Source organism: Strongylocentrotus purpuratus, unplaced genomic scaffold (assembly GCF_000002235.5).
Source record: "Strongylocentrotus purpuratus isolate Spur 01 unplaced genomic scaffold, Spur_5.0 spur5_scaffold_14, whole genome shotgun sequence".
Lineage (NCBI taxonomy): Eukaryota > Metazoa > Echinodermata > Echinoidea > Camarodonta > Strongylocentrotidae > Strongylocentrotus > Strongylocentrotus purpuratus.
The window spans coordinates 11565215-11579662 of NW_022145599.1; the positions used below are offsets into that span (position 1 = coordinate 11565215).

Here is a 14448-nt window from a genome sequence, read left to right on the forward strand (position 1 = left end):
GCAGCTTAGGTATGCACCCTCAAATGTTTGTCTTACGAAGTTGTGGATATGCCTGTTATTTCTGACAAAATGTCCTGTTAATAATCAATATTTGTTAAATGTTTTGTTTGATTGAACTTAGCTGACACTCTGACTTCTGATTGGTTTTGTTATTCAAAGAATAGCATTCTTGCTAAATCAATTTGATATTCCTCTAGGTACATATGTTGATCCACTTTCATATATATCCCAGTGTTATTTTATGACCAGCTGTTTGTTTCATATCTTTAAACTTGCAAAAAGCTAAGGGTACCCCAAGGTTTTGATCTTGCTTCTGTTGGATAAATGTTTCTAAATTGAAATGCTCTCCTGGTAGCAAATTCTAAATGAAAGCCATGTGTGAGAGGCCTCCTGATATGATATTTCAACACAGACCATATTGACAATGTTCAGCCCAACCAAGGGGGCCTTTCACAAAACCTTTTTTTTAATGACAAATGACAAAATCAGTGACAAATCTGCTGTTGACCAATCGGAAGCCAGGATTTCAGTAGCTTATAACAAAAAATGTCATTTGTCACTGATGACAAATTTTTGTGAAATGCCCCCCAGGAGTCCAATTCTGTCAGAAATTATATAGAAATGAGAAATAAGAAGAACAGGCCTTATCGTTTTCACTTTTCAGTATATCTGTCATTCCAAAGCTTGGCATAAAATATCAAAACATTAGAATTCAAAATTGTTGATGAGCAATGAAACCTTTCCCCCATTTCTAGATATCCTTATATGGCTAAAAAGGGAACAACTTACAAGTGATATTGATTTTTGGTTGGGAGCTTTATAATCATCATAACCAGAGAATTAATATTGAGAGAATTTTATGAGATTGTCGGCCCCTATCTTTTATTAAATTTTATTGCAGTGCCTTCAGGGAGAACAGTATTAATACTAATGAGGCTACCCTGGCTAAACAAGACATATTAATGCATATTATCATAGATTCATGTTTCACACAACCTTCAGGAATGATTTTTCAATATCTTTAAAGCTCCTCTTAAAGTGTTTGGAGCCCCAAAAATTTGATGGCAAAATTTAACTTTTTAAACTGTATCATAATGTGAAAGAGGCTGTTCAAAATAAATGAAGTCAAATTTGAAGTCAAATATTGATGAAAGAATACAACATTTAGGTTTTCTGCGTATAATTAAAAACCCAAATTTATCAATATTTGTCTTCAAACACATTTTTTTGGAGGAAATCTTTTCTTAAGTATGTATTAGATGATATCCTCTTTCACATTGATACAATTTTAAGTGAAATTTTGCCATCAAAGTTTTGGTGAATTTGAGGCTCCCAACACTTTAGAGGGGCTTTAAAAGAAGTCTCATAGTAACTTTGAATTGATTAAAACATGTGCACACCAGGAATGTAGAGCTTTCCTTTCCCTCACACCTTTCAAAATCTATTTGATAAAGCATGATGAAATCACTTGAGTAGCAGTGCTTAGGAGAATTTTGAAGAGGGATATCAAGTCACTATTTCTTCCTTCATTTTAGGCCTGTCCTCATCAGACCTAAGTTGGAAAATAACCCGCTATTTTCAGACTCGGGGATATTTTCCTGAAGCTCGAAATTGCGTCTTTACCAGACCGATACGCTCATCACAAACTAGCTCAGACGGGCGCAAATTAGCCTGCTATTTCCTCTAATAGCAGGCTATTTTGGAAACAAGACCGAGATTTCTTGTGATGTTTTCTCAACCAAATAGTCCACTAATTGCAACTGCAGGCTGATGAAAACGCAAACTAGCTGGCTAATTTGAGATCAAGCTAGTTAAAATAGCGGGTTATTTTGCAACTTCGGTCTGATGAGGACAGGCCTTTTGAGCTAGTGAAACTGTTAACAATCCCCACTTAGCCCTAATGCAGCAGTGAAGGATTCAGCTCCTTGGATTTTAGGTTCCTCAGATGATGTCAATTGTTGAAGTTACTCTCTTTAATTCGTGGGGTAATCGCATCTAACCTAAGTGATGGGGGAGGTGGGCAGGGATGTAACCATGTGGAAAGGAAAGATATGAAATTAGTGCAAAATCTAAATATGCAAAAACAAAAGTACAATGTTTAATCGTTTTAAATCTTACATTAGGAAAATTGACTGCTTTTTGAGCTACATGTACATGTACATGTAAGTCTGAATTTTTAGGGCATAATGTGCTTGGATGTTGAAGAAATATATATGCCTATAAAAGTATACTCATCTATAGCTAGAGAAAAAATTCTTCTAACATTAATGTTGTTTTTGTCTAAAAAAGTAACACAGCTGTATAGTATAATGCAGTATGGATGGGTGATGTTGTTATGTTTCTTTCGAGAAGATATATCCTATGATAACGGGTTACATGTGGGAGACTGTAATTGGTTTGAATCTGCAGAAATGTTATGTTTAGCGGGCAGATATACATGGATAGATAGACTTGTTTCAAGGCAAAAACTAAATGTTTCAGAAAATATGTGTAGTCAATGACCTTGATTGTAGAAATTAAACGAGGTAATGAAGATGTGGAAGTCTATAAATTCCAAAGTCTTTTTTCTCAGCAGTATTTCACATTTTCAAGTGAAGATTAAAGTATTCAAAATGCATCTATATTTTTGTTAAACTGCCCAAAAAAGAAAACATTGTAAAAGTTATATTTTGATAGTACCTTGAAATTGCTTTAGCTTCTCTATCTACATACACATGTATGTTTACAAAACACAGAGTCCAGAAATGTTTATTATCACCTACCAATTTCATTAATTTCATTTTTTTGAGGGGTGGGTGGGGGGGGGGGGCAATTAAGCTGTTGGTGTATCTTCTCTTTGGATTTATACAAAATGACCAATTTGATTTAACTCTATCTCAATGAGATGGGGAAAAACTCTGCTTCTGCCTTGAAGCCAGGCTACCAGTTGGGATGCAGTCCACATGTCTTGAGGTGCTTTGTGGTCATCCTCTGACAATCTCATTTCCTCCCCCATTCCTGGGAGACGGGGATGATGCTCCGATCCTAGGATTTCTTGGACTTCTGCGGTAGCGGGGCTTAATCCAAAGTTGAAAGATTGGTAACCTATGGTGGCTGGCCTGGTCGAATAGAGAGAGAGAGAGAGAGAGAGGGAGAGAGAGAGAAAAATGGACTTTGAAGATGGTAGCCATGTAACAAGGCCCCTAAAAGGGGCAGTTTAAAAAGATGGAAACATCTTGGGAGTTCATATTTTTTGTGAGCTATATTATATTTTTCCAAATGCTATATTTATTCTTTGTTATGGGAGTCCTTTCAAAATTTCACAGGATAATCAGGAGGGTGTGCACCAACGGAAAAAAAACAATGACATAATCAGGTTATGAATTTTGATCTCTTTCCATAAAGCTTAGATTATTATGCAGGAGAGATATTATGTTTCTTAACCCATGTGACCCCTAATACGGTACTCATTAAGCTACAAAAAGTCACGTAGCTCCAATACAGTTTTTCTTGCACTTAGACATAGTATTATGGTTTATGGGGTATAAAAAAAGTATGAGATATACTGGTTGGTACAGGTCTATATATGGAACCACCCGACTACCAGCAGATCTTTTGATGATTATAAAGTCATTTATGGTCTCTACATGCACATCTGCAGGGCCTATCTGTGTAACATTAAGATTAAATGTGCTTAATTTTATATAGATTACTTGGAGAAATCATTAGACTGTAGTGCTGTAAGACACACATGTGTATGAAGCGATGGTTGTATCGCTTTGTGTGAAAGGGCCTATATTGAATGGGCTTTGCAGTTGATCTTTGGACATTAAGCAATCTTGATTCATCTGTGGATATTTCAAAGGAACTGTTGGGGGATCATCGATTGTCTCACCTATGTATGGCAATTCATCAGCAGGCTAAATCTTTCTAGAATTATTCTGCAGCAAGTACGTTTGATGGAAAAAAAAGTGATATGAATACTGTATAATCCGAAACTTTCATGTAGATGAAATGTATCCTGAATTTTGTGAGTCATTTAGATTTTGAAAGTCTCATGAGATTAAATTATTCAATCACAACTAACACTACACTGATATTTGGAACTCACAAAATATTTTTGCCGTGAAAGTCACTCTCGTTTACAAATTATGGGAGTTTCATGTTGCAAAAATGTCTGGTTTCACAATAATGTCTACAACTTACTTTGTGACTTAAGTTGCATTCATTGAACAATGTTGAAGCACTGATGGTAATTCTCTTTCTTTGATGCAGGAGTTGTACAGTTTTCTGAATTTGTTACCATCATGTCGGAGACGATGTCACAGACGACAGAGTGGGGTGCCCTTAAGACCGAGATCAACGGCTATGTAGGGATCGACACCATACAGGAACAGATCAGGAAGAAGGCACTGAAGAGGGGCTTTGATTATAACATCATGGTTGTAGGTAAGATCAAGTACACCTAGGCCAGTCATAAGCCTTATAGAGTACCGAAGCTGTGACATCATAAAAATCTATTTTTAGAATTTCTCAATTTTGTTTTCATTTTCCCAAAGAGCATCAAAAATAATTTCCAAATGTCGAAAGCCAATTAAATATATGTTAAGTATTGGCTGAGATATGACCATTTGAATAAAAAGATTTCCTATAGGAGCTCAGTGTTATTTTGCTCTGATTCGTAATGTTATAAACCAGGGCAAAATAACACTCTAAATACATATTATCTCACTCCTATCTTTTGAAAATTATATGTTCCAGAGCCTCTTTATTTCAACACCCTATATGATCCAACACAATCTACATGTTTGTTTCACAGGTGTCGGTCTAAAAAAACTGAATTCTTCTCATGGAACATTGCACTTTTGTATGGGGTTATACAGATGTTGGAACGTTGGATATGGGATCACAGTGCTCTCAGAACAGGGTGCCATTATCAAATGCCCCTTGAAAGCTAGTTATATTGATGGAAGCATGTTATATTAGAGGGGAAAGGAGAACAAAAAATATTGTCTAGGTTTTTTTAAAGGATGTCTAGGGTTTTTTGAAGGCTCCTTTTTACAGGAAGGAAGGAATAGGGTATGGTGTGTCATATTTTGTGTTGCACATACTAAATACTTAATATTTGCAGTTTGTATTGTGTCCATGCTACTAAATGTTGCACCATTGTGACAAGGATTCAAGGAGCTGACATACATATGGATGTTGTTAAACTGTTCATTTAACACCTAACGAAACACACATCCATCTTCAAGGTTAAAGAAGTAGGATTGATCTACAACAAGTGTGAACATGATCACGTTCATGATCTTTCATCTTCAAAGTGCTAAAGTGCATTTAAAGCTGATCAATTTACAAAGTCTGATTGTAAAAAAAGATGGCTCTAAAGAAATCGTCCATTTTTTTATACATTACCGGTAGATCAGAAACTTATGTTCTGTTATTTTTTTAAATCTGAATTTAAAACGCCATCAAATAATATTGAGATTATCAGTACAATGCTATTTTAGCTCTGAATGAGAGAAGGCCATCAAAAGACAAAGTAAAGCAACTAACCTACTGCATGATATACAACACATTTTAGAATTACTTTAAGCCATTTTTCATTGTCAAAATGGAAGTTCATAATGTATAATTAGCTTTAAATTGAAAGAACCAGGTCATATCTTCATCATCCCCAATTTTGATATAGACTAAAGATGTTGTTATGAAATTGACTCGTAAATAGAGCACCATTATCTTGCTCTGACTTTTTGATTATTAAAACCGGTATGTACCCTGCCCAGCCCATTTATGTAAATGTGTTGGGAATTAGTCCTCCTTTTGGCATAGCATAATGCTTACCATTGTAAAAAAAGCTTTTGATATATGACAAGCAAGGGTGAAAGTGGATAGATTAGGTATTCACTATTCAATTACACCCAAGACTCCATAGTGACAAAAAAGGAAACTCATGAAGGCTTTCTAGGTGGAGTCTTCTCCCCCCAAAAGCATCAAGAAAACTTCATGAGGACCTTCCCCCTGGGCAAATTAGCAATAATGAAATGAATAGAAAGGGGCTCGAGGATTAAACATGGTACATAATTGCTCAAATTTATCACTTTTAGGGTTCTCACCACTAGGCCCTGGGCTTAATTTGATGATAGGAAATCCCTGAATCTTGACAACAGAGAATGATTCTGTTCCAAGAGAAATCTTTAGAATTATAAATTGAAGTGAAATCATTGTAATGGGCTTTCTCTTTTTCCACTAAATTTAGTCCTGATTCACTGATTGTTCTCCTCTTCACAAATTGATGCAGAGAAAACCTACCTGATTGAAAAAAAACTCTGTCCATTCTTCATGTTCCGATTGAATGTGGATGCTTGCTTGAAGTGGGCTTCATAGTAACATGGTGAAAGGCATCCCAAGGTCGTTCACCTGATCACCCTTTACTTCGTTTTAAAAGTAGTGGGAGACAAAGTAACAACATTTGATAGTAATCTCTTAAAGAATTGACAGTTTGACGAGGCTATCTCTTCTTTCTTTCTCTCTCTCTCTCTTTTGATGGATGTTCAGAGGAAATCACAAGTCAAATGTTTCTATGATTTCTTTGCGAGTTGCTATACTGCAGATATTTGTCTAGTCTTCTCGAACCATGTACATGTGTTGTGGCACAGTATCCTGGGGATTATCGGTACTACATTTATAGTCCATCCTTCCATTCTCATTATTCACTTTTTTTCATGTTCACTAGAAGGGAGATATCCACATTATACAGGGCTTATTGGCTATTAATTTTTTGTTGGGGGGGGGGGGGATGGTAACTGGTATGCCTACAAGTTCTTTGAACCTTCCATGTCCTTTTTCACCAAATACTGTTAACTGAGTAATTTATTGCTTGCTAGTAATCACTTATTTGATTTCGACAACAAATTTTGTAGGGATTTGTGCATATCAAACAGAAATGTGTTTGATACTGACTAAAAAGAAACACCTTTTCTAGTTCTATTCAGGTATTTTTTTACTGAGAGATTGGAAATGTAAGGGTGCTATTGTTTTAGAGAATTGTGTAGGTTGTTAAGTCACACCTTCAACCCTTGAGAGATACATCATGGGCCTTTCTAAACATCCTAATCTGAGGAAATCTTCTCAGAGACCCAAAGAAAACATGAGTGAATGGAAGTGAGAAGCTCTGAAAAGTCTAGAAGAGGAAGTGGGTTCCGTTAGGTGTCTTATGGGTACTACCGTGAAAGAATACTTCCTCTCGATTTAGGGTTAGATATAGTATCACATCCTGACAATTGGATTGACCTGTTTTATATTCTTGTGAGACATACATGTACAAGGATTTTGTTTTCACTGAAGTTTGAGTAAGTTGATCCTGATGTCAGCATAAATGATTTACTGAGTTGAGAGGTGACTCAGCAGATCATTTATTTAGATGCCACATATATTTTCAATTTATTGTAACATATAGGGATCTGGAAATCAGATCACAAACACTTTCAAGTGTCAAGAAATCAGCTCTTGGGCAATTGTACTTCTATGCTCTTCATGTGCAGTGTATTTCATTTTTTATGCTTTATCCCCAATGATGAAATCAGCTATGATTTTATCGAACACATGTATATGTTGTAAGCAAACCTTCCCTTTCCCCTCATCCTGAAATCCTAGTGGTCTGGGGAAGTCCACACTGGTCAACACATTGTTCAAGGCCAAGATCAGAAGAGACCAATAAAGAATAATGACCATCTCGCTTCCCATGCATCAAGATTTCTGATTATTTTCCCCTTTTCTTCTAATTATTTTTGTCATCAGGGGCTAGTGGTCTGGGCAAGTCCACACTGGTCAACACACTGTTCAAGGCCAAGATCAGCAGACGGTCAGCAGAAGAGAACAGTGAAGAATTACCGCCACCCATCCCCAAGACGGTGGAAGTCAAGTCCATTAGCCATGGTAAGACACACGCAGGGTTGTTCACTGTTTAAGCCAATACCTTATTTTATAGGTACATGTACAGATACTTTTCGTGGATACCAGGGATACAGACATTTTGATGAGATGTTGTTTTTGCAGCGATTAAAACAGGCTGATTACACAATACATGCGTTGCTTACTTATTTGGTGTGTTGTTAAATTGGCAACTCCACAGCACTTCAAGTAATTTTGGGGAAATAATTGCTTATGCGGTAGACAGATTTATAAAAAAAGGCCTCTGATATTCATGTGGTTTTAATGTTTGGTATTGATTTTAGTGAGATATTGTAGACAGAACTTCAAAAGTATGAATAAAAAGTGCTTGTCAGAGCTTTTAAATGCTTAGTTGGCTATGTTCCCCCCAAAACACACAAAACATGAAGTTTTTGTATTGCTTAATTATTGAATACTGCCAACTAGTACTTGTACTTTTATACCAAATACTTTATGAAAGAGGGGGAGACAATAAAGAATGTATGGACTTTAGATCATCAGATCAAAATGAAACCTCTGCGGAAATAATAAAGGAAAGTTAAAGTAATGTATGTGAATATTGGGTAGATCTAACCCGCATGTGCAACCAGTACAGATGGTATGGTATGTACTCAATGAATATGAAGAGTGATCCACTAAATATGTATTAAAGGCATTTGATTTAAACAATGTTAAATCTGAGATGCACAGTCCTAGTGGTATCAGTGTCTGTGATATAGTACATTGAAGTGCTAAAAAATTTGCGCTTCAAAATGACAAGAAGTGCCTCAAAAAATTAAAAATCTTTGAGTGACCGGTTTTACCATACTCATTTTCCCCAATAGACTGTAGTGTTATGAAAAACGTTAGGAAAACGCAAAATTTGATTTCGATTTTCAATCATAAATATCTTGATAATCAGACAGGCTATCGGCTGGTTAAATTCATGGGGTTCCTGACTGACCTAAAGGTTTATAATCATCATTGCAGCATAGCTAAATCCAGGATTTTGTTTCAGAATCTGAGACAAACTTACCTAATCCCTTTAAAGGGCTATCTTGGATGTCATTGCTGAATACCCTGTTGCTTCTATTTGCGTGTAGAAAGTACTTCAAATGCAATTATAGTTATTATGCTACCGTCAGGAGAAGGTGTATTTGTATAATCTAACTTTCTCTTTCTCTTAGGTATTTATAATGTTTTCTAATCGAGGGGTAGACAGTTTAAATTAAGATTAGATATAAAACAGCCGTGATGTGAGAATAGTTTCCTGATTGATGACAATTTAATTGTTACAGCAAGAACAATATTTCATTTGTGCCTGACAGTGAAACAATGAAACAATGCATTCTTTTGGCCCAAGTTTGTGGCCTCTGTTTTAAAAATGTTTATTTTTGGTTTAAGTATACTAGGTCGAATTTAGGTAACGGTTGTCCATAATTTGGGGAAACCAGAAAGATACCTTCAAAAAAATAATTTTGAATGGTTTACATGACCTGAAGAATGGTGAAATAGCTAAGAAATTTACTTTCCAAAGAGTATGTAATTATCTATTCAGGTTCTGCAAAGCTTGTGAAAATTTGGAAAGATTAATTTGACTTTTTCTTGTAAAATTTATTATTCAGAATAGCCAATAGAAAAAAATTGGAACAGAAAATCAATCAAATTCCTAGTTCACAGTTATATAATTTGTTTTAATGCTGCACGTACATAAATAAAAGAGACATACATAATAATAATAATATCTAAGATTTATATAGCGCTGGTATTTCTAAGTGCTTTACAAAACGAATAAAATGATAATTATGTTTAATCTAAATATGTAATAAGCATCAACAAGAAACGTGAAATGAACTCTTGACACTTTAAAACGTAGACTCAAGACTTAAGACCTTCCTACACTGTATCCAACACAAAGTAATTCCCCATCTTCATACCTAATTTATAACCACATGTCCTATCTTCTTGTAATTTATTCATTATCCAGAGTAAATAATTATTGCAGTTTCATTTATGATGCTTATTTGTCTTTTCATTTTCATTATCATGTTACTGTTAATACACTGTTAGTTAATTAAAGAGCATTTGTTTCGTCTAAATTAAGCACATACATGCATTTACTCTCAGCAATGAAAACTATTAGTTGACCGATTGTGTGCATTTATTTAATGATTTGAAATGTTTGTTTCATGTCTTAACTTTTTCCAGTAATTGAAGAGAACGGAGTGAGATTGAAACTGACCGTGACAGATACACCTGGCTTTGGGGATCATATCAACAATGAAAACTGGTAAGTTTACCTGACAGAAGGGCCTACATTGTTTCCTTAAAGCCCCACTGCACTACTTATAGCTACTTGCACCCTCTATATAGCAAACAATACCTAATCGGTGACCATTGGTCTGCCATGGTCCTCTTTTTCTTATGTTCATTGAGAGCTTATTTGATGAGATAACCACCCGTCAGTGACCATGCAGGGAGGTCTAATCCTTCCTGGTGAGACTATTATGGTAGGGCTTTAACGCATGATCTCAGGATTAGAGCTGCCTTGATATTATTGTTATACTGACCTATTTGACAATAGATCGGAAGTGTCGGACTGCAATTGTTACATATATTGTTTTGATGTTTCAAGGTTGCAAGGCGATTTCTAGGAGGAAAATGTGCTTCATAAAGATTTAGGAATTTTTGTTGTGCTAGCCTGTTGAAAGAAGGTCTAAATATCTGTAAATTTACAAAAGAAAGAAATTATATTTGAGAACTTCGATTGGAATGTACCCATATCCTAATTGTTTGTATTAAGGTTTTTTGAGCTATAGCGGAAAATTGATTGGTCAGAACATAAACATCCACAAGGTTCATATAAAATGTTGATTTTTTTTTTTTTTTGTACAGTAAGATCAGGAAGTTGGTGCCATTTAATGTTCATGTACATGAATGTTAGGAAACAGATCAAGCACTAAGAAATAGTGCACCTCTACATTTTTAGAACGAGAAATGCTAAATTATTTTGCTCTGTTATTTGTCTTTCCTTAGTTGGATTCCAATAGAAGAGTATATCAACGAGCAATACGAGAAGTACCTATCAGAAGAGATCAACATCAGTCGTAAGAAACACATTCCAGATAGCAGAGTCCATGTATGTCTCTACTTCATAGCACCCACAGGTCATGGGTAGGTCGACAGAAAGATAGATATATTAATATCTGTCACTTTATTTTGTCCAGAATTCATTTGATAAATTCTTTTGATTTTCATTCTATATTTTCTATACATAAGCCAATGTTTCCTTATTGATGTGATTTGTCTTACCGGGTACCTATTCTGATATATGTGTTATTGTTCTTTTTCAAAACATAGATGGCAGTATACTGATTACTGATGTGGGCTGGAAGGAAGATGTGAAACAGGGGGGGGGGGGGGAGAGAGTTTTTGGTATGTGGTTGGAATGTGTGGTAAGATATGAGATACATTTCCAGTAAAATATGAATGAATCTAAAGTTAAAGCTGTGTTTGTAAATTAAAAGCACAATAGGGGGCATAAGATTTTATGTAGTCTAAAGCCCACCACACACTGTATGATCTGAAAATGATCTGATTTTTGGAAGAATTTGTAATGGCATTTGATATGAATATTCAATTAGGTAAAATCTTAATGATCAAGGATCAGAATTGTTATATGAGTAATAATATTTAAATTTCAAGGAATTTAATGCTTCTTTAGGAGAGAAAAAAACTAAATCAGCTCAGATTCGTAGTGATGTCAGACCAGTTGTGTGTTTGTATATACATGTATATGATTTGGAGCCGATTCAGCCTTTATTCTAACTAGAAGGGTTAAATTCACTAATATTCCATTTGATAGTATTCCTATTATTATATAGAAATTAAATCATTCAGATGATGTTTGTTTATAATATATTTATAATATAATTGCAATGTCTTCGAAATCCAGATCGCAGGAAGATCGTATAGTGTGCGGTTGGCCTTTAATGGGAACAAGCAATGCAGGTGTATAGTGAATGTTGTTTAATTTTTTTTTAAATTTCAAATCAACATTTAAAAAATACACAATTGTCATCATCTCTCAATCATTCTTTTCTCTTTCTTCCCTTTTTTCTTGCTTTGTTTGCAGATTAAAACCTCTAGACGTTGAGTTCATGAAGAGGTTGGCCAAGGTGGTCAATGTTGTACCAGTTATCTCCAAAGCAGACACACTCATCATTGAAGAAAGACAGCTCTTCAAGAAGAGGGTGAGGATTTGTAATCTCAACATTAGACATTTAATATGTTTAACTATTAACCCTTTGCCTACAAGAACTGGATTGTTCCTGTATTAAAGCCTATGGTTATAGCATTTTGCATTATCTTAAACCTGTAGGTATGATCTCAAGCATGAGATATTGATGTTTCTTCCCTGTATTTTCTTGCTTTCATAAAATCCCAGTGCTTGTGGAAATCAATGAACAGTGATAATAAATGAGTTTGAAGACGAATATTGATGAAAAAATACAAAAATTAGGTTTTACCCAAGTGTTTCTATTCTTTATCAATATTCATCTTCAAACACAACACATTTGTTTTGAAAATCCTTGCAGAGTTGAGTGTTATATGACATCCTCTTTCACATCGTTACACAATTCAAGTGAAATTTTGCCATCAAATGTGTAAGCGAATTTGGGGCTCCCAACACTTTAGACAGGCTTTAAATGGACAGAGGTTGCTTGGCAAAACTCAGAAACTGTTCCTAAACATGTCATATATATATCATGAGAATGTTGATGATATTTTGATTTCAGATAAAAATGGCACTGAACAAGAACACGATCGAGACCTACCCCATGAAGAATCTGGAGGAAGACGAGGAGGACACAGCTCTCAATGATGCCCTAAGGGTAAAGCCACATTCATAACTATTTTTTAAAAGTCAACTCAGGGCCAATGTCAATACCCTATCGTAAAACCCATAGAAATCGTATTTGGATTTTGCAGTATATCACTGTAATGTACTGTAGGTTTACGGTTGCACCATGTGAGAGAGGTGGGGGGGGGGGATTGGGGAGTCCTGAAAAGGACTGTCAGTAATCTTTCTTTCTTGAGTGTGTGTGTCGTTGTGAAAAGAATTGTAGGTAGTCTTGAAAGAGACTGTTGGTCTCTCCCCTCTTTCTCACATGGTGCAACCGTAAACCTACTGGATATCTACATCACCATGCAAGCCGATACTTATAAGCAGCATCACTGTAATGCTCGCACATTTCAAGGTGATGGACTATTGGAATTGCCTTTAGTTGATATTTCAGAAGGCCTTGCGATCATTTTGTATACTTACATGTGTAAAATAAAAGCACACCTAGCCAGCATGCATACTTGTAAAATGAAAACATTTCTAGGCCAAGATGCATCTGCTAGCTTACCTTCATGAGGTAGCGTAGAGGTGCGTTAACTGTTCCAGGAGAGCACTTTAGGCTAGTATGGAGACGGAGGCATTCCAAACCAGTCTTGAATTGGAATTCAAATCATTGGCTGCCTACGAGAAGGCCCTTTTTTTACTGGGGAACTTTCGGCGTGAAAATTGTGATGGCACAGTGAAGTGTTCAACTGAAGATTCTTTTCTGTTCCTGTCAATAGAACCACTTTATTTGGAAGGTTTAAATTTAGTCCAATGTTGTCATTAGGGTAAACTGCATAACAATGCATTAAGCAGTTAAGGAGAGTGGTTAGACCTTGAGCCTTTGTATCCCTTTGACGATTATGTCCTAAAGAAAACACACTTCAGCTTTTCCTGATCTCAATTGAGTGAGGTCTAGTAAATAATGATAATAATAATAATAATAACAATAACAATAATAGCCTAATAGTCCACTCCAAATTTTATTAAACCGAAACGGAAATTCTTTTTGCCCAATTGATCGTGAGCCCGGCAGCCACTGAGCAGCACCAGATCGACGTTGCTCTATCCCTGGCTGACCGAAATACCTTAGAAATTCTTTTTAATCAAGAATTGTGGTTGTAAGGTATTGTAAGTCTTACTCCTTTACAAAATGATGCACTCAAACTGTGCCCCCTCCCCCTAATAAAAATAATTAAAAAACACCTTCGATGTGCAAGAAACTTTGCAAAATTTTCTTGCTTAGATATTAATAATTCATTAATTGACTTTAATATGAGAAAACGGTCTATACATGTATTATGATTGTGGAAATTTTGAGGCCTTACAGCTTGCAAAATTCTGGGTTTTACTTTTTATTTTTAATCTAGGTATTGTCGTTATCCCTTCAAAATATGCAAACTTTGCAGAGATTTTGATGTACCATATGTTCTTTCTATGATTCTCTTATTCAAAATGTTTCTTTTTTTTTCTCTCTCAGGACCAAATGCCATTTGCTGTAGTGGGAAGTGATAAGCTTCACGAACTTGATGGACGAGAAATCCTGGGAAGACTTACAAATTGGGGTCTAATTGAAGGTAAACAATCACTTAGTATATTTCAGAATGGATCTTCTTTAGATTTTCAGGGTTTCGACATTGTCATTGAGA

The 14448-nt window shown here is 35.5% G+C and overlaps 1 protein-coding gene across 2 annotated transcripts in view; it reads left to right on the forward strand.

Moving 5' to 3' along the window:
• The window catches only part of LOC590420 (neuronal-specific septin-3), a 54799-nt gene that overhangs the window by 33266 nt on the left and 7085 nt on the right, over positions 1-14448 (forward strand). For both annotated transcript variants that reach the window (XM_030984192.1, XM_030984191.1), the window contains 7 exons: positions 4255-4428; positions 7780-7917; positions 10120-10201; positions 10948-11085; positions 12047-12164; positions 12711-12806; positions 14280-14376. In XM_030984192.1, coding sequence (XP_030840052.1) covers positions 4255-4428; positions 7780-7917; positions 10120-10201; positions 10948-11085; positions 12047-12164; positions 12711-12806; positions 14280-14376 — 843 coding nt within the window. The remainder of the gene's footprint in view (positions 1-4254; positions 4429-7779; positions 7918-10119; positions 10202-10947; positions 11086-12046; positions 12165-12710; positions 12807-14279; positions 14377-14448) is intronic.